The sequence below is a fragment of the Falco cherrug genome, chromosome 3 (genome assembly GCF_023634085.1).
Source record: "Falco cherrug isolate bFalChe1 chromosome 3, bFalChe1.pri, whole genome shotgun sequence".
In the NCBI taxonomy this organism is placed as follows: domain Eukaryota; kingdom Metazoa; phylum Chordata; class Aves; order Falconiformes; family Falconidae; genus Falco; species Falco cherrug.
In genome coordinates, this window is record NC_073699.1 from 56,456,904 (window position 1) to 56,476,921 (window position 20,018).

At 38.2% G+C, this 20,018-nt stretch overlaps 1 protein-coding gene across 2 annotated transcripts; it reads right to left on the reverse strand.

Annotated features, from left to right (window-relative positions):
* Positions 1–566: 566 nt before the first annotated feature.
* On the reverse strand, positions 567–19,781 carry IMPACT (impact RWD domain protein). Of its 2 annotated transcripts, none has more exons than XM_055703557.1 (11): positions 18,487–19,781; positions 17,685–17,813; positions 16,866–16,918; positions 15,815–15,877; positions 12,708–12,793; positions 10,881–11,009; positions 10,497–10,594; positions 6,746–6,819; positions 5,143–5,233; positions 2,458–2,592; positions 567–768 (listed from the first exon to the last, which is right to left on the reverse strand). In XM_055703557.1, exons 1-11 carry the CDS (start codon positions 19,180–19,182, stop codon positions 700–702), a joined length of 1,623 nt encoding a protein of 540 aa, XP_055559532.1. In that variant the 5' UTR covers positions 19,183–19,781; the 3' UTR covers positions 567–699. The 2 variants fall into 2 exon arrangements, with proteins under 2 accessions (XP_055559532.1, XP_055559533.1); XM_055703558.1 differs by having other exon boundaries at positions 10,497–10,591; positions 18,487–19,778.
* Between the last annotated feature and the right edge of the window lie 237 nt (positions 19,782–20,018).

Genomic DNA, 20,018 nt, shown 5'->3' on the forward strand with positions numbered 1-20,018 from the left:
GTAACCATCCGATTTCAAAATCCCCATATTCTTTGTTGAAATCACTGGTTTCTTTCATTACACAACACTTAATTCTCAGCTTTTCAACAGGCTCCTAGAGTCCTGACAGCCACAGAACAATCCTCAAAGAAATTCCAAAGGAATTTGTGTTTCTTAGTTTGTCACTCATGTCAGTCCTTCTTATGTCACCAAGCATGCCCTATCTAGTATGATCAAGAACTGCATAGACAGGACCAGGCTCTCCAAGGCCACACACTTTCCTTTTAAGTACAGAAAATCTAAAACTTCATAAGTGACCTGGTCTATGAATGACTCCCTATGAGTCTCACCCTCAATGCAACAAACTAGGGAATTCAATTACTAATACAAAACAGGTGTTTGAGTTTGAACCCAGGAATAGAGAACATTTTAAATTAGTCAACCATGGTTTGGAGGGAGGGGGTGGGGTGTGGAAGGGGTTCCAGATGTTGCAATGCACTCAGCTCCATGTTATGAAACACACATGAATATAGAAAACTTCTGCCTAAGCTCTACTTAAGAACAGCAAAAGAAATCACAGAACAAGATTAAAATACATCTACAGCTTTATTGAATTCTTTTTGAATACAAAATGTCTGTTGTATTGGATAAGGCAATAGTGTCCATGTTTTCTTTGTATAAATACATGGAAAATAATATTTTATAGTTTTTAAAAATAAATTAGTGTTCTGTTCTCTTCTTGTCCTTCCTTATCTTTTTGCTCTTTCCTGCTTGTTTAGATGATTCTTCCTGAAATGAAAAACAAGCATTTAAAAATTTAAACAGCATTCTTACACACTGTGAGTATTCTCTCAAAGTCACCCATGAGAATTATTTTTAATATGAACAGTGTTCATAGTTCACTGAGATTTATGAAAGTTTTGAACTGTTTTATATTTATCCAGTTTCATTAATTTGTCTGCTTATCTTGCTATTTAGAAACTTCTGCCTTCAGCAACGATAAAATTATAGAGAGAGCTATGCAACAGAAGCATATAATGTAAAAATAATCTAAGCCATTTCCACTCAAGGAAGAGGTTTCCAGTACAGGAATACTTCTACACTACGCCGCGCACCAATATATTAAAACTGCTTCCCTAAGTGAAACAAACCTACACTGGGAAAAACAAAATTTTACCAGTTTTGCTGGATCAACGATCACCATTGTAATGCATTTTACATTTACGCACAAGTCAGCTTACTGACTGCCAATTCTGAAAAACAAGACTCTTCTTCAGTAGGCATTCACTCCAAGCACTCCCCAAAAAGACAAAGGGATCTGCCACTACATCGGCCAGAATCTGGGACATTTTAACCTATTCCCTTCTACCTGTTGCACATGGGAGGGAAACTGACCCTAACAGGATGTCTGAACTCCGCTAAAAGAATACTTTTACTAAGAGCCACATCTATGGTACTAGAATATCAATTACTGTCAGTTCCATCTGTTATTTTTCTGATGAACACTGGTAACAAAATACCTTTGTTAATACACCATAGAGTCTGAATTAAGTTGTTAAAAATAGAAGGGAAAAAAGAAAAGTGTAATTTTTGGTACTAAACTTTTTTGTGAGGGTAAATGCTTCAAAATCTTGTTAGTTTCATTTTATGAGCAACACTTTCAAATAAGAGAACATTGATAAACTGCCTCTAAAATGCAAAAAAGCAAGTAACTGAAAAGCGTAGGAGGAATAAATGCTCAGCCTTCAGCCACAGCAATCTTTGATACTTTCATATAAAAAGGAAAACTGACAGTTGCATACTTTTTCAAGTATTCATTAGTAATTATTCCCTACTGTCTTAAAACAAGAATATTAGACTATTAAATGACCTAAGTTTCTTAAGAAGTAAAATGCCATTTAAAGACATTTGGAACTTCTGTCACCCGAGTTATCTAAGCTCCCTTGGACCATTTTCCTGTAATCTTTTCTGTAACAGTTAGTGTTACTTTGTTTGAATTCTTCTAGTTGTCATTTTTCTTTTTAAATGGTGTCTATCATCTACAATTCTGAAAACTTCTTTGGGTCTAACAAAGCTTTCAATTTTTAAAATGCCTTCTAGTTACAGTGATTCCCAGGATCAGTCTGCCTACACACTAGAACAGGTAAGCAAGAGAAGCAGCAGCTTCCAGCTTTCTGAACACACAGGAAGAGGCATTTCCCCCTCCCACCCTCCCCCAACCCTCAAATTCATATTCTGGATCAATGTCCCCAACTGCTGCCACCCTTCTGTTGCACACCTCACACTGAGAAATCAGGTCACTAACTTATTTTGAAGTTCTTCAGGAGTCTTCCCACTGATCCTATGCACACTTTCAATGCATCAAAGCAACCAGAGAACACCACAGGTTATACTACTTTTCTTCTGGCTTCATCTTAACAGTGGCAATTTACACAAGTTCACATACAAATGCCGTCCTCCTAAGTGGCAGAAACTTACCACTGAAGGTACATAGTTGTATTCCACAAGTACATTTCTTGCACAATTGTTTATATGTTTAAAACGATCTGGTCCTAAGAGAATACCTCCATACCAGCGGGATACCACAACTAATACATTGTGGACATTCAGAATCTATTTTAAAAAAGAAAAGAAGACATAAAAGTGGTTTGTTGGTTGGTTGGTTGTTTGGTTTTTTTCCATTGAACTAGTTTTACTGTTGACACAAATTTTAAACAGAAAAGTCTATTATCTCACATTTTTAAGAACTCAGTCAGGTAAGTGTCACACATACATTATCAGAGGGTAACAAACAATAACAAGTCCGCAGTTGTGGTAAGCTTCCATCTCCAAGCTCCTACCTAAAGGTAAATTCAAAGTAAAATGACTCAATATCCTTCAGAAAGGGCACAAAGCTATCTCATGCATGCTACAGTTGTTCATCGACATGTCACAAACTTTAGGCATGACTTAAAGGGAAAATTATTGAGTTACATTTATAATTCTTTGATATGATGAATTATTATTTCCAGAGAGCCTCTGACACTAAGCAGATTGTCTATCCACATTTTTGGAAGTGCTGATGGATGAGCCAGGGGACAGGCATTACACACATGGATACTAAAATACTATAAGCTAGTACTGTTGCAATGTGCAGGAGGACTTCGCAACGGCACCCAGATAATACATAAAACCCTCTTCATTTTCCAGGTTTGAGTCCTAGTCCCTTACAACCAAGCAGTTGCTTCCTGAGCTCAAAAAGGCATACACAGAGTTCATGTAACATGAAATAATTGTGTATTAAGACTCTACTTGATTTTGTTGCTCACAGAGTTAAACAGAAGTGGTGATTTCTTTTACTGGAATTGAAGGCAAGAAACACAGGCGGCCTTCAACAGCTTTACTTTTCACAAAATCTAAAAGTGGTTTGACTAGACTTGAAAACTGGCATTTATTCCGCCTTACAGCAATTCTTTCCTCAAGATCCCCCCATCATCAGCAAACACTAGTAACACAGGGAATGCCAACTAAGAATCAGAAAGAAACACACATCTTGTCAAAATATAAGATATACGTTACTGCATGGAAATGTGCAGTGACAATCACTAGTTAGCATTTTTGCTCAAATTAGCCTTGCATGGTTAGTGACCACGATTCTGAATCTGTCCCTCAAATGAAGTAATCTTGAAATCTCTGTGGAAGGTCTTCACTTACAAGCAACTACACTAATGCACACAGACAGCTTGGAGCCAGACGGAGCAAACACAGCTTTATTTACATAAGGCTGAACAAAACCACGGTGGTCTGCAAGGTATCATGGCGCTTTGGTGGAGGTGAGAAAAATCACGTAAGAACTCGCTATCAATGAGGCATGTTAACAACTATTCATCGACTCCATTAAGGAGAAAAATACATATATTTGTCTAATTTGAACAATACTATTAAAAGATTCTATTACTGTTTGTGAAGACAGAAATATTCTTAGAATTTTAAAATTAAAAAGGATAATGTAAAAAGAAAGGAGGATTGGGGCAGGTTTTTTGACAGGCATTTTCTACTCCACATTTACACACTGGCCATAAAGTCTACGTATAGCAACTGTTCACAGTAAACAGGATGCCAAAGACAGTTGGCAAATTTTTTAACTCTACGTTCGAAAGAATTAATCTAAAATACAGGGGGTTTTGTAACCGGAAAGTGCTATCTTGACTGAAGTGCTAGGTTTATCTGAAACAAGATAAGATTTCTATTGCAAAAGAAAAACTGTAACTATAGCAACAATTAAGTGTATTAAACCATCTCATTTTCATGCCTAGATCATATTTCATAGATGCTTATAACAGAAAAACTACGAGACCTATGAACATACAGAAATCAGCCCATAAACTATTTTAATGTTTTCCTAGAGGTGAAAATTGCACCTTTAGAAAACCCCTGTTGTAAAGGGGACATCAATCTAAAAATGAAAATTAAAAAAAATAATTAGTGTGCTGATATAGCTAAGTGACTTGAGGCACTGCATAAGATATACCCAGCTGTCCCCTGTAGTTATGGTATTTTATTTATGGTTTTACTAGGGCTTGCATCATGCCAGCGAATCAAAATTTATCAATTTCAACTCGCATTTAGTAGCAAATTTGCCAAGGGATTATCATTTCAACACTTGAAAAATGAGATATATGTGAGTACGAGTAAGACCCACAACTGGAAACAGCACAAAGAAACATATTAAATGATCAAAAAAAAAATTAACTCGTTCACTCTCACTACCTTTTGCAATTGCAGCTCTACTCTGCAAGATCAAATGTGTCTTTTTATTACAAGTATTTGAGGAAAACAAATGAAAGGCTGTGCAAAGGTCAGCTGTTGCATTCTGTCAATCAGCTTCTTCCAGACTTCATTTTCTATATACCTTACACCACACAGTAAGCATAGGAATCAAAATTTACTTATCTTTTAAACCATTCAAACTATTACTGCACCTATGAAGCACTATTTTTTCCTATGATCCAAGACTTGGAAATGCAACAGTTTGTGTGTTTTCTTTCACCTTTGAGAAAGTAATCCTCTAATTGGTTACAGGTAGAGCAATAACTAAAATAATCTTCTACAAGTTTATTTATATATTAGTGATTTTTAAAATCTGTTCAAGACTTCCAGAAGTCAAAGATTAGTTTTGATAACCTGCATAAGATGAAGAAGACGTCCACCTGCTGCTGTCTCCCCATCATCTTCACAATCCTGTAAGAATGTCTGCTTATCTTCACAGTATATTCTTAAAAAGAAAAAGCCCCACCCAAACAAAACAGATTTTAAAAAAGTCAATCAACTGACATGTTGACATGATTAATGAAGTCTGAGATCTTTTATAGGCATGTGTATCAATTCTACTTCTCTACTAAGGACATTTACATGAAAACAGGATGAGGCTTAGGGTAAACCACAAGTACTTATTCTGTACAGCAGAACAAGTTTTGAGAAGCTTTTACATGGGCTTTAGCTAATTCTGCTTCAGCTTAACTCCAGAGTCATTACCAGTGCAAAATCCCTAATCAGAAAAATCCTTAGGTTTTTCACCTAATAATTATGCCTAGCTGAAACCAACTCTACCAGATACAGGTTTGAATTATGATACACAACCACAAACTGGAAGAACTCGAACAAAAATATTATGAATAATTACTTAGGTCTGTATTTCAGCAGCAGCATGAAACTATTACTGAAGTTCAACTTTAGATTCTCCATGCCACCTCCTTCCTCACAAGGCACTCCAGGAAACTTTGGGGTATATTGTTTGATATAAAGGACAGCTGCCCAGGTCTAAATTTCCAGAAGTAATGCTTGAAGGTCTACTGTTTGTTACCAATTGATTTCATAACTTCCAAACTTGGTTAATCCACAGGTGACACAGTGACAAAGAGGCTTCTGGTACTAGATGACAAATACGAAACTATGTTTCTGTTGCGTTTTGGAAATCTATTTAGATAGTATGAGTGAAAGAAACCAGATCATCATTGGCAATAACAGAAACCCCCTCTCTATAGAAACCTTTTACTTAGGTAGACTTCTTGGTAAAGTAAGCTTTCACTTGGTCTCATTCATATTTCATTAGGATCACGCCAGAATGCATATGAATGGATCAGCGTCTATACGGGCTTTTTCAGACAACTGGTTCCTCCAGTAATGAAAAAGGCTCCTTTTACTGTCACTTACATTCCTCAGAAAATCTGCATCACTGTCTGGACCGAGAGCAATTAATTTCATGCAAGCTATGCTCACAAAAGTTGCCACAGACAGACCACTGCGAAACTCACTTTTACCTGTTTCTCATCTTCCCTGAAGTTTCACAGCTGAAACTTCATATGTCAGATGTCTGCATCAGGCTTTCTGTTTCAACTCTTGTATCAACTAAAAATGTTCAGCTATTTCTAAATATAAGGTTGCCGGTAAAAAAGTTACTTTGCCCAAGTGAAAACACATTTAGTTCAGGATGATGAAGCATTTCCATGCTCACACTCAGAACAAAGTATAACAACACATTTCACATCCACCTCTAGTCTTTTTTTTTATTCCTAATGCTGCTTTACTATCTTAACATATTTACTACTATATGATCTACTTTCTTGACTTCAAGTTTAAAATAAAGACTAAAACCTTCACCATACAAATAAGAAACCTACTCCTATAAAGATTTAATAGCAAGAAATTTTACTTTTCTCACATCCCGCACTCATTTTTCAAAGAGCACTGAAAAAAAAAATTTTAAAAATCACTATTCATCTCTCACCTGTATGCATATATGTTGTGGGTAGCACTTGCAATTTTCTTGTTCTCATTCAATTTTTCAAGAACTCTCTTTACCTTTAAGAAAACAGAAATAAGTTTTGTTTTATAACAGGGATTTCATACACACCATCTCAATATCACTGCTAAACAAACATCACCACCTTAATACCATAATGAAACAGTTTTACACTTTGATATAAAATTAATTAAATATTTAAGAGCAATAACTCAAGAAGCAACTTCTCTGTACCCTCATGCTAGTTTTAAATAATTTTTCTGGGATACTGAAAACAGCTGTTCCTTGCATTTGTGCATTGTGTACATTCATGTAATTGCTAAAGATGTAGAGGTGTCAAATCACTTTACAAAACAAGGGAGGCAGTAAGATCTAGAAGAGATTTTTAATCAGCATTAAGTAACAATTACATCTGCTTACTTTTTTGAACTATAACATTAAGCTGGAATGTAACAAAACTTGATATGCATTTTCCCATGTAAAACATAAAAACACACTGCTTTTACATATTTCACAAAAAACATGTGATGTTTAGAAAGCTCTACTACGTTTTGAGTTTTTCCTTTTTCCACAAACACACCTTTTTTCAGAGTTTCCATTTCACAGAAATAATACTAAAAAAAAAAGTTCTATTATGGGTCTGGAAGTGTCACTGTTTCCCAGAAAACAGATATTCCCACCATGACATCTCTCTGCTCCTAAGTACCACCAAGTTCAAAACATTTATCAGTATCAGTTAATCTTCCATTTCTAATTAAACAAGCTAGCAATTGTTCAATCCTTTCCAATTTGGTCTAGCAAAAGGAGAGCTTTGATGAAGACATTGTTTTGGTACATAATACAAAATTAATACTAGTTTGAGCAAAACATTACTGAAACATTTGGGAAAACATGCTTGGCAAGTAAATTGCCTTCCACTCCAAAGAAAAACGTCTCTGGGGAGTAATCAATATACATATTTAATATCCGTCTTAGCTATACTATGCTAATTCCAATTTTTCTGGAAGAAATTCAGCTTATAAAAATCACCTCAAATATAAGATACCCCAATGAAAAAACTCCTTTTATTAATGGAGAACATTGCTTCAGACATGCTTTCTCCTTTTTTTCCCCCCTAAAGGGGAACACTGAAGAAAGACAACTTATATTACTTAATTCACTTTCATAAATATATTTCAATACATGGACGTAGGGTACAAGGCATATGAAATAATCATCACCTTTGACATTACTTATCTGTCAGCTACCAGGCTCCTAAAAACATACCTTAAAGATTCATTATGTATCTGTATTAGCAACGAACCTCCAAGACACACATCTTATAGCTAAACAACAGTTTATCTTTTTTCCTGTTGTAGCTCCTGAGCCTTTATTTCTCCTGTTCCCCTCTCTGTTATTCCTGCCTTAGGGAATTAAGGGATATAATTCTCTACATGTCAGTGACACACCTCCTTATAAAAGACAGAAGATGCTTAAACAGATCAGTTTTCAGTGCTACCTTACTAAATCAATGTCAATTCCAAGACTCACAGACATTTTAAATGTCAGAATAAGACAAATTCAGACAAGAAAAAGCAATGGTACCAAATACAGCCTGCTACCTGAAATATGACAATCACTTTCTTTGCCCCATAAGGTTTATAGTAACATATTCTGTTAAGTAATTACAGTACCACTCTGGCTACCATTATTCAAAACTATACTGGAAGTTAAGTTCCACTATTAAAAATACTCAATAAAGGAATTTACACAGCAATCTGTCCTAAAATATCAGTGAATATCATTGCAGCATATAGATTATGCAAATGAAGTATTACGGGCATATACTAATCTCTTCAGCTGATAAAGAAGCTAGCTTTCACTGGAATGAGGGAGTATGAACCTGTTGAACTATAGCTAAGGTATCTAACCTACCAGTTAAAACTGTTTCTGCAGCAGAAGATGACTGATGCAATACCAAAACCTCAAAGGTACTTCAGAAAGGATGCAGGGAACTAAAGACAAAAGTCTTATGTCCATACTAGGCAAACTAATGAGGAAGCAAAAACCCAAAACCTATGGACAACTTAAAATGTTACAGCTTTTTTATACAGAAATATGCCTCAAAACCCTGTCAATCTGCCAACATTCTTTCAGAATCACTGAGCATGTAGTAGATCTAGCTTACCTGGAATTTCAAAAAGCATTTGACAAGATCCCTTACCAAAAATTCTTAAAATAAAAGCTAGAATTAGATAAAAAGAAGAAGAAAATTGTAGAGGGATGAAGGCAGTGGGTTGATTAGCATTGATAACATGCAGCTGTGGCCTTGCCGCAGAGGCAGTGGGTTGATTGACATGGATGATGTGCAGGTGTAGCTCGTTCTGCTAAGTGGTTAAATAGCCCTGAGGAGCATGGGAGAGGGGTTGGATGGAGGAGCAGCGGTGTGGTCTGATCTCTGGAGGAAGGAGGTACAGCACAGACAGTAGAATCTGACCAACGGTAAAGCCTTGTTGCAGCACAAACTGGTAGGCTGCAACAAGAAAATCCTTTCAAGGTTCAACTCTCAGTTAATTACAAGAAAACATGAGTTGTTCAGTAGTTTCCCCACTAAACAGATCAAAGGAGACTGATATTAATAGATGCAAAGTGATGTACAAAGTAATTCCAAACCAGCTATTGGCATTTGCAAAAATAGATCTTGCTGTTACAGCAGACATTACTACTAAAACACCAACTCAGTGCTCAATAACGGTCAAAAAAGTAAGTTGAAAGATATTACTAGGAAAAGAATATGGAAAACAGAAGAACTCTTCACACCACTATAAATCCTTGGAGTGATTGTATCTTCACTGTTGTGTACGGTTCTGATCTGCATTTCAAAAAGGTTACAGCATACATTACATGTACCAAAACAGACTGGAGGTTTTTAGCCTGGAAAACAGAAAACTAGGGTCTATAAAATATGACAGATGTCTAGAAAAATGTAACTGCACAGAGAAAGTGGAGAGGTGCAACAAACAGTTATGAGCAACTGATTCACAGCAAACACTGGAAGGCATGTTTTCATACAATGCTGTGAATTCTAAAAGTTATTTCCGGTGCAAGAAGCAATGGGACAAATTCCTCAAAGGATAGAAAAAAGAAAAATCAGTAATATAAACACAAGGATACTTTTGTTACCTTGTGTTAAACTGCTGAAAGAGGGGAAGTATGATGGGAAACAAAATGTATCTGCCCTTTTCTAGCACTCTGCCTAGGTCTACACACACCAAGGATCAGCAAGAGAAAACTAGCGCTAAGATTTTTTCTAGCTATAGGCAAATACACCTCTAGAAGCATGCTCACCCCTCTAACTTAGGTCTTGATAAAGATTTACTTATCCATTATCCAAGTGTATTTTTCAATTGAATTCCTTTCTGAAGGAAAGAAAACATTTATAAACTCATTTTAATTCATTTTCTAAGTAACACATGGTAGACTCAGCAGCTTCCAAATATCTTATGATAAAACTTGCCAACATCCAAAAGTCAAATTTCAGTTTTATTATTCTTTTACATCTAATGCACATAATGGTAAAGAATAGCAGGAAGCACTGCAGAGATGATATTTAGAGCTATTTAGCTGATCATGAAAGTGAGAAACTGATGACTACTCAGACAATATTAGCAAAGACAGATAGACGTATTTGGCTTTTCAGTAATACTTTTTCAAGATCAAAGTACAGACAAAAAGAGCAGATTTGATTTCTACTAACTTGTTTGAGTGTTACCACAGGAGCCAGATGTGCCTGGAAAGTACTCCTTCGATCTGTAATTGGGTTTCCGTGATGTATGGATGGCAGTTCTTCATCTACTGATCACAAACAAGGAAGAGTTTGTTTTCTTTTAAAAGGTACTGAAACACTGCATATGGCTACGTAAGTAAAACATGTCTCAGCTTCAAAAAATGGATTTGTTAACATACGTAAGATGACATACAGAACCACCAAAAATATGCTGGGGTTTTTTATGACTGTTATTAATCTTTATTATAATTTTAATGTTAGTAATTTTACTCAAAAGCTGAGCAGAAAACCACCATCTTACGGCCTCTCCCTTCCAAGTTATTTCATCAGAATTAACAAGGACATATTTTTTACCTTCTTGATTTTCAGATGTAATGTAATTTAACATTTTAATTTGTTCTTCCTGAATGGGCTGATAGTCTAAGAGAAAATCATCTCCATCATCTTCATCAACTTCTTCACTGGTTTTCTTAATATCTGGATCTATTAAGATACAAGTAGTAGAATGTCTTACATTATCTTTTTTGAGACCAGACAAATTTTTAAATTCTTTTTCTCAAAAATCTCTGGCTTTTCAGTTCTAATCAATTTACTGTTAAAAATTATGAAATGCAGAATGATAACATTAATTATAACAAAACCCAGAAATTCTTAGTCCAGTATTAGCTATAATCTTCCTCAGAGTTTAGAATACAATACTCATGCAAGGATCCTTGCACAGTATCTTCTGTTTCAATACTAATTAACAGTATTTCTAAAAAGAAAAGAACAATAATGTTTTTAATTTCCATTAAGCTTTTACAGTGCTACCATTAATTTAGTCTGAATTTAGAGTCCAAAATAATCTGATATTTCACAAGAACTCCAATCTTTTATTGGTCATTTGGGGAAAAATGTAGACCTGATGTTCAATGCTATTTCATGAAGCTATAAAATCTTTATATTTCAAACATCTCTCTGGACAAGTTTCCAGCACTCCAGGATTCCCAAAATCCTATTTTACTTCATTCATAGGACACACAAAAAGTAACAGTCAACAGGAAAAGAGTAAATATCGCACACAGTCAGTGCTCTGGCAACTGGATTTAGAGGGAATCTACCATACAGACAAGTTAATATATCACAAAGTAGTTTCCTATTTAGAGGGCCTATGAGGCAGTGATGATGCAGTTCTTAGAACATAGGTACATTCTATGAAAAAGCAGAGGGGTGATACAGCATGCTCAAAAGGCCTAGAAAAATCATTACATGCATTAAATAGAAGCCACAAGCTGAAGTCAAAATACCCAACAAACTTCCAATATTGTCAGTAAAATTTGCACTTCTCAGTATCCACTCCTTTAGTCACATCAATGAAAAATGAGTTTTTAAATGTCTGTGATGTAGCAACAAAATGCACTGTTTATTGAAAGACTAAAACTAGACCTTATGAAGCAGCACTGAAAATACATCTGTTTTTTTTCCTCTGCAGTCTTTTATTCCTCATAGGACTAAACTAACATCCGTAACAGAAAAATACTTCTTCTTCCTTTTGCCACAAGTGCATGCATGCATGTCACTCATGCACCTCATAGCAGTTTAGCTTTGTAATGCACAAACAAAAACCACCACGAAAACTCCACCACTTTCTGAAAGACAAACTGTGAGTTTACACAAACTCTGTCACTGTAAAAGTAAGGGCAGAGTAATGACTGCAACTCTAGTGATGATGTACTTCTCATCCCAATATAGTAAAATGCAACTAAGATAGAATACTTGGTTATTTGTCTGCACATTCCACCAAAGTTTATCTTCTCTTGAGGCTAACTGCAATCCCCCAAGAGTGCACTTAACACCAGAAATTAAGTATTGATATGAATAATCCCTTTGCAGAACTGAGGACAATGAATAATGTACCTGTGTGCAGCACTCTTGCTTTCACACAAGTAATTTAATTCCTGAGAGAACTGAGGACCTTGTTCTAGTTCACTGAGGCCACCCACCCACCTCCTTTTCTTCCTCTACCGCTTTTCAAAAAAGGCAGCTATCACGGTAAAACAATGAGCCATGATGCTGAAGACTGCTGTTTTCTGTTATTTAGATCCAATACAAAACCGGGCATAAAGTTTTAACTTGTAATGAATTTTTACTTCACAGTGGAACAAGAACTAAACTGAAAAACCTGTGTATTTTCTGAAGTACCTTGATCTGATGACCGTGCCTTTTCTATCAGAACTTCTCGTATCTTCTCCACCCATAAATAAAGTATACTTTCACCAAGGTTCTGTCTGGAAGTTAAAACTCACAGTGAACAGAGAATAATTTTTGTGGATTTCACTTGAAAAGTACACCATATACAGATTTCAGACACACAGAAACAGACCATTATAATCTAGTGACATAAAGAGCTTAGATGGGCTTGTGAAGAGTTCTGTCTCAGTAGTTCACTGGGTGAAACACATGATATCAGCATCATTATAGATTTTTTCTGTGAGTGGCTTTTTTTAAAAAAACAACATTAAAAGCACTACTGCTGGAGAACAGCCAGAAGCTTTCTGACCACTAAGGAAAGGGAAAGCAACTGTGAGAAAAGGAAGCTGGCCAGTCTTCAGTATTTTCAAAAGAATACTAAGCTAGGATGTTTAGCCTTACAGCTTGTTTCAGATCAGTTTTCTCCTCAAAACGTACTGCCAGTGGTGAGCTCCTTCAGATGCTCTGTGGCTGAGGGCTCTTTCCCTTCACGTTTGGGAGTGGGCTCTTCCTTGGAACAACCCCACTTCTCTTCCCCCTCAAGCAGCCAGTGCACGCACAGCAGAGGCTGATGTCAGTGGACTGTGATAGTGAGTGGCAGTCGACACAGTGAAGCACTGGACTGATATGCTAGAGTCTGGGTAACAAGCAGTCCTATAGGACAGAGAGGTAAGGATTTAGGTTTAGGAGTCCTCAGCTGGGGGGCACAGCTGTGTATTAAAGTACTGGGGGAGGACGGGATGGATACATTTTTAATGCACACACTCAGAGTTAAGAAATGCTGCCTTAACGTGCAGCACGACCCAAACAAAATATATTTGAAATGGTGTCCTAAAAATTTGTCTTTACAATTATATTTTAATATGCCTCAAAAACAAAACTAAAGATTTAGGGTTGTATGTAACTCACGGTTTCTCATTAATTTTGTTCTTACTGCCACCATCTGGGGCACCATGTAAGCACATATAAGTGACAAAATTACATTTGAAAACGCTTACTTTGCTTAATGTATACAGCACTACTGCTGAATACAATCAGAAATTCATCTAAATATAGATACGTTAAGAAAAATATTCAAGCAAAAATAAGGAATTTATAACCTTGTAGCGCTCTCTTCAAAATCTGGACAGAATCCAGAACAATTCAACATCCTGATTTCATGTTGCTTCTTATCATACGGAAGCACTACTTCAATACATGAAGAACTATATTTGTTTTAATGATGGAATGAGAGAGATAAGACAATTAATAAGATTGCCCTGTTTTGCATAAGTAAATAGCAATTTCTTCAGCTATCACCCAATTTCAGTTTCTGCCTATTCGCAAATTACACTCAGTGTTGAAAGGTTACCTTTCTATGTTGCTGTTTTTCTTGTCATTTTTGTCTATGTCATGAAACAAAGCTTTCTATTGAATAAAAGTTTTACCAGAAGAATATCCGGAAAAAAAAAGAAACAAAAAACAAACCAAACATTTGCTACGTTTTTAAGAGTTTTGGGTCTCCTACAACAGACTTGTGATCTGTAATTATCCAGTTTTTCCACCTCCTTAAGAATATAGTGATTGACAGTGTAGTTCATACTGTTTTACATTGCAGAACTACATAATTTAGATCACTAGGGACTAGAAACCTAGTGAAACACACAATGTAAATGATGCAAAGTACCTTTGTTTATTTGATAACTATTTAGACACTGGATAGATAAAAGGCTTTTACAAACACTGTGCATATCAGTGACTACTCCAGGTTTTTAAAGTCTAAAATGACATACACGGCCTAAAGTACAAATGTATTCATTTCCTGCTGAACAAACGAAGATGACAGCAGACCAGTGAGGGCTCTGAACAGCAACTGATACAGACAGAATGGAGCTGCAAGGGACTCGTATAACTAGCACAATTTAACAGCCTACAAGACTGCAGGGGGAAAGAAAAGAAAAGAAAATTGCTTCACAACCATGCTATTCCATCTCACAGTCCTCATGTGGCAACTTGTGCAAGATGCTCAGGACATTTGAAGAACCACCTACAGCAGCTCTACCTCTGGTAGAAACTCCAGCAAATCCTATGAATCTGGACAGAGATAAGGACAATCTCTGCCCTTTTAGTTCCACTGAACAACGGTAGTTAATAGGACCCCATAGAACTTTTCATTTACAATCCTTGTGCATTTTTAAACACTTCAAATGCAGTTTTACTTGCTTAAATTACATGTTGCTTAATTAGATAAGAAACCCAAGTTAATCAAAGTAACTGAGCAATTAGACAAAAACTCGCATGCAAGCTAAGTGCTCTCTTCCTTATTTTATGGCATTAAAAAACATCTCTTGTGCGAGATGTTCAGATTTTAGTACTTTGGGCATGACTGTGCTTCCTTATGACGTATTTTCATTTCATTTCATTTATATTCTCTTTGGGATCTTGAAGAATTAAGTAAACCATATAAAATTACTACATTTACTACCCCAATTTCACACCAATTCAGAAACGCATAATTTGAGTATTTCTAAATGTTCCCTTTATTCTCCTGCATTCATTATGCATTGTTGTTAAATGCACTCTGTGACAGTAAACAGTCCGCTATGTTAGTTTCTAGTTAATAGATTCTACATATGTTTAATTTGTTTTAAAACCTACTTATCCCTTAGCTATCTTTTAAGAAAAACTGTTTTGCCACTTATGCACTCTAAGACATGATCGAATGTTTCCACATCCCGCCATTTAACATTTAAATGTAGAACAGATGCAGAAATCTCATACTTCATAGCACCAATTCATAAGCGATCTCATAGATTCTAAAGGGAGTCTATTCTATTAGGAGTCAAAATGAAGCTTCTATCCTTACAGAACACCAGGTCTAAACAACATAAATCAAATTTGTCAGTTTAACACGATTCGTTCTTGCAAAACGCTTACTAAACAAATGGCACCTTTACCTGTTAGATTTATAAAAGAAACTTGCTATTTCATGCAGGTACTTCAAAAGCATACACTGAGAAAGGCAAGAAACTGAAAATGCATTGTCTCCTTTTACTGTATTTCACAAATGTCTAACTTACACATATATTTCTTCCAAGCTATTTGCTAGTTCCATATAATCTTCTCTCCGAAGCCAAGGGGCACTAGAATGAAAAGAAATACAATGAAAATTGTGCCCATATGCTGATTCCAACATCTCAACAAATATACATTTTAAAAGAAATGTGACAAGCACCTTAAAAATATAATATTGTCAATCATTCTCATTTAACAAGATTCCAGTTGTAAATATCTTGGTAAAAGCATGATCACCCAGTTCTCCTTCAAGACTCCTAACTTGGGCTGCCTTTTCCTATCTCAGGTAAAAAAGCTGGAATCATTTTTCATGGTAGGCCATTGTCACTTCAGGGCCATCTTATGTATTATTAGTTTACCTTTCCAACTCCTTCAGCACCATAGTATCTATTATATTTAGAATGACCCTTCAGTTCTGTACCTGTACCCTCTTGGTCTCACGTTAAACTATAACCTTTGCCTCAAGTTTACCAGCACTCTTTTGCACTGCCTTGTCAATACTGCTGACCAAAAAGTAGATAACGCTGTGTGTCATGCTCTGCAGGTCCCTCCATCATCCAAATCAGGGACCTAGCTTACATGTCTCCATTCCCATCTCGTTTACATTTTAGGCAATAAGGGGAGAGCAGGGAAGGAAAATAGGAAGATGGCACATGCCAGGCTCCATCCCAACAAGAGTCAGTGCTCAAATGAAAAGCATGCCTTACAATCTGAAACAAAGATCCAGACATGGGGTGTACACCCAAGGAAGCACTGAGACATCATGGTCCAACACAACAGGCAGCAGCCACCATACCTTCCACAGCCTAACTGCTGCCTTGCCACAAAATAATGCTGCAAGAAATAGAGTTGAGGGAAGAGAGCAAACTGTCACAGGGAGCTCCATGAGGCTAACTCAGGAAAAAGAGCAGACTATTCTTGCTGGAAACATCCCCCATCCCTGGTATGTTTTAACTCAAGGAGTCATCTTATCTAAACCTCAACTTATACCATAAACAGTTAACAGAGGTAATACAGAAAAAAAAAACCATATGTTTGAAAGAAAACTTCACTTACTTTAGTTGATAAATAGGTGGCTCTGCAGTTGGATATCCTGGTGGCAAAATCACCTGAAAGAAATTCAGGGTAAGTATTCACTAGACTACTCCTATCAGCTTTACTGATAGACTCTGACGCCCAGCACTAGGACTACTATTAGTGTCACAAACGAAGAAAATAGTTCAGTATGTTGTTACAGTATGTCAAGAAAACCCGAGTATCTGTATTGCAGATTCCAACAATGGTAATGCATACAAATATTATATTTCATGGTGCAATTTTTACAGATGAAGTGTCATGCAAAATAAAGTGCAAAAGAAATTTGAAAGAAGCTGCATACATGGTTACTGGACTGATTTAAGTGGCACTGCACATCCATAAGTAAGACACTTCAGTGTTTTTTCCACAAAGCAAACGCTGTTTTCAGTTCTGTAAACATAAAGTAGCTAGTTACTCAATTAAGTTGATCCGAATTTCATTTCATATCCACATTTTCCATAAAAGTAAATTTGAAGCAATTGCAGCAGATTCACTGAGGCGTCCTGCACAAAGTCAATGTAAAAAAATATGTCAGAAATTAGCCTTTGAAGAAAAACACTGAAATAAGTTTTTGTCAGTTGTGGAATTAGGATATGTAACTACTGAAAATATCACAAGCACATTGATGAGTTACAGGAATAATCACTGGAAAGTCTATGCCAGTTTCCAGTCGAAAAGCTCCTTAATCCACATGAGCAGATAACAAATCCTATTTAAAAGGGTTTCATGCAGGCACAAGATTTTGCCTGAATCAGTTCAACTTCAAATTGTGTGCCAAACTCCTTAACATCACCATACCTGCAAACAGATGGTCCATTTTGGTTGATCCAGACAGTCATTTATCTTAATGCAATAGATTTTTTCATCTTCATCAACAACACACCAGTCTTCACCATATATGGATGAAAGAGCTTCAATTTCATCAATCTGTAAAAAGCATTAAGGAAAAGTCAATAAACCCTGCCAAAGGCCACAACCTTGTGTGCCGATCACAGTTTTAAGGCTCTCTCTGTTACAGCTTATTTACAGGCGCGACAAGATTCACTGCACTGGAAGGCCACAAATATTGGGGATCCAGTCCCGATTCGCAGCACAAGTGACCTTTGCTCAGCTCTTCCATGCACACACCAGCTTTTGCGTTTCCATGGCTAATCCCGTAACTCTCAGCGGTGACAAGGTGAGCAAAGGGTGGCGGCGCTGCCAGAACACCCCCCGCAGCCCAGCGCCGCTCCGGGGTGGCCCAGCCCCTCCGCAGGGGAAACACCCCGAGTGCGAGCGCTTACGGGGTAAAACCGAGCGAAGCCACCCAACAGAGCCCCACAAAAAACGGAGGGCCGCCTTCCGCCTAGAAACGGAACACCTAGAATGGGGCGCCAGCGCCCATACGCAGTCACCCGCTGGTGCCTGAACAAAGCCAAGCTGCCCACGCCCCTCGCCAGGCCGGCGCTCACCAGAAGCCACAGTCACCGCCGGCGACGGGGCTCTCGCACTGCCCGCCCGAGGGACCCCCAGCCCGGCCCGGCCCGGCCCGGCAGGACCGTGCCAGCCCGAGCGCACACACGCCGCTGCCCGCAGCCCCCCGCACCCCGCCGCCGCTCACTTGTTGCTGGGCCACTTCCGCGTCGCCCGCCGCCATGGGCACCTGAGGGAGGAGGGGCAGGGCAGGCGGTGCCGGCGCAGGCCGTGTGCGCATGCGCCCGGGGGGAGTTGCGCAGGGGCGGCGGGGACGTGGCGGCCGGTGCCGCCGCCAGGACGGTGCCCCGGCGGGCCAGCCGCAGCGCAGCCGCTCGGCGGGTGTCGGCGCACGGGTGGGTGTCCGTCTGCGCCGCCGCGGGGCTTGTCCGGGCCCTCTTTGGTCGGTGTGCCCGTGCGATCGCTGTTGCGTCCCGGAGCCCACCTGGCGAGCGGGTCGGAAGGGCAGAGGCGGCTGCTCAGGGGCGCTCGCAGAGTGTTGCCGGGACAGCCGGGCTGTGGTGGCCCAGCCTCGGGGCAGGGCCGCGGCTCCTGCTTGGGCAGGCCCCGGCTGGCACCTCCCGGACCGAGGCGAAATGGCGAAGCCTGTCCGTGCATCAGCTACTTCTGTGTGAGGGCCTCCTGCAGGCCTCCCTGCCCAGCCCCTCGGCTCCGGTTCTCTCGGGACTGCCTCGGCACCCGCGGCCTTCCCTTCCTGTGGCCCGTGTTCCTGAGGGACAAGCGGGGTAGTTCCTCCTTCTGTTCCTTTGTCCCCATTGCCTGCCGTGCAGCTCCCCTGAACCATTCTTGTGTGTTTCTGAAAGAACGCGTGATCTCGAGTCATAAATTTGTTCCCAGGTTAGGTTTAATTGCTGTCCCAAGTAAAGGAAATTCAACATTTCTCCTACTCCTGTCAGTAAGTAGCCTATATAACTTGCTCAAGAGGTAGCATTAATAAATTGTTACAAAATCTACTTCTGTCATGCTTTGCTGCAGAATCAAGAGGTTTTTATTTACTCGTTACATTTTTTTGCTTTATTCATTACATTCTACTTTTAAAATGTGTAAGCAGTTATACTTCAGTGATGATTTTACAAATAGTCATTTTTACCTTGCATTTATGTCACTCGAACAATTGGCATTCTTATAACTATATAATTTCTTTTTAAAAAGGATTGAAAACAAATCATAGGTGTTCAAGCAGTTTTCATTACAGTTACAGAAATGCAGTTCATTTACTTAATATTGGCAAGTTTTATGCGTTTCTTTTGGAGAACAGCACTGATCAAGAAAGATCTCTTTGCTTGAGTGAAAAGTACGAGTACCTTTTTTGCAGTTTGTAGTTCATATGTTTTCTTCCGATGTGTTTCTATACTGACAGAGTTGTGAAGAATTAAAGGTAATCTTTGTTTTCCCCTTTCTCAAAAGCTGGGAGAATTTGCACCTGCTCTGGATAACAGGATTAGAGTTCAGAAACAGTACACAACATTCTAAAAACAAAAAACAGTAACAAAAACACCCCAAGATGCAACTGAGCATAGACAAACCCAACACTGTATTATCAGCTGCATATATTCAGGATGGAGAACAACTGGTTACACAGCAGTTATGCTGAAATTATTTGAGAGTTAGAGTGATTACCAAGATAAGCATTTGCCAACAGTGCCATTGTTGTAACTG

Bases quoted from the DNA above. Each gene is read 5' to 3' on its own strand.
- IMPACT (XM_055703557.1), bottom strand. From the start codon at position 19,182: ATGACTCGAGATCACGCGTTCTTTCAGAAACACACAAGAATGGTTCAG. The intron at 17,814-18,486 runs GTGAGCGGCGGC...TGCTTTTTACAG, and splicing joins CGGAAGTGGCCCAGCAACAA to ATTGATGAAATTGAAGCTCT. The intron at 769-2,457 runs GTAAGTTTCTGC...TTTTCATTTCAG, and splicing joins ACAACTATGTACCTTCAGTG to GAAGAATCATCTAAACAAGC.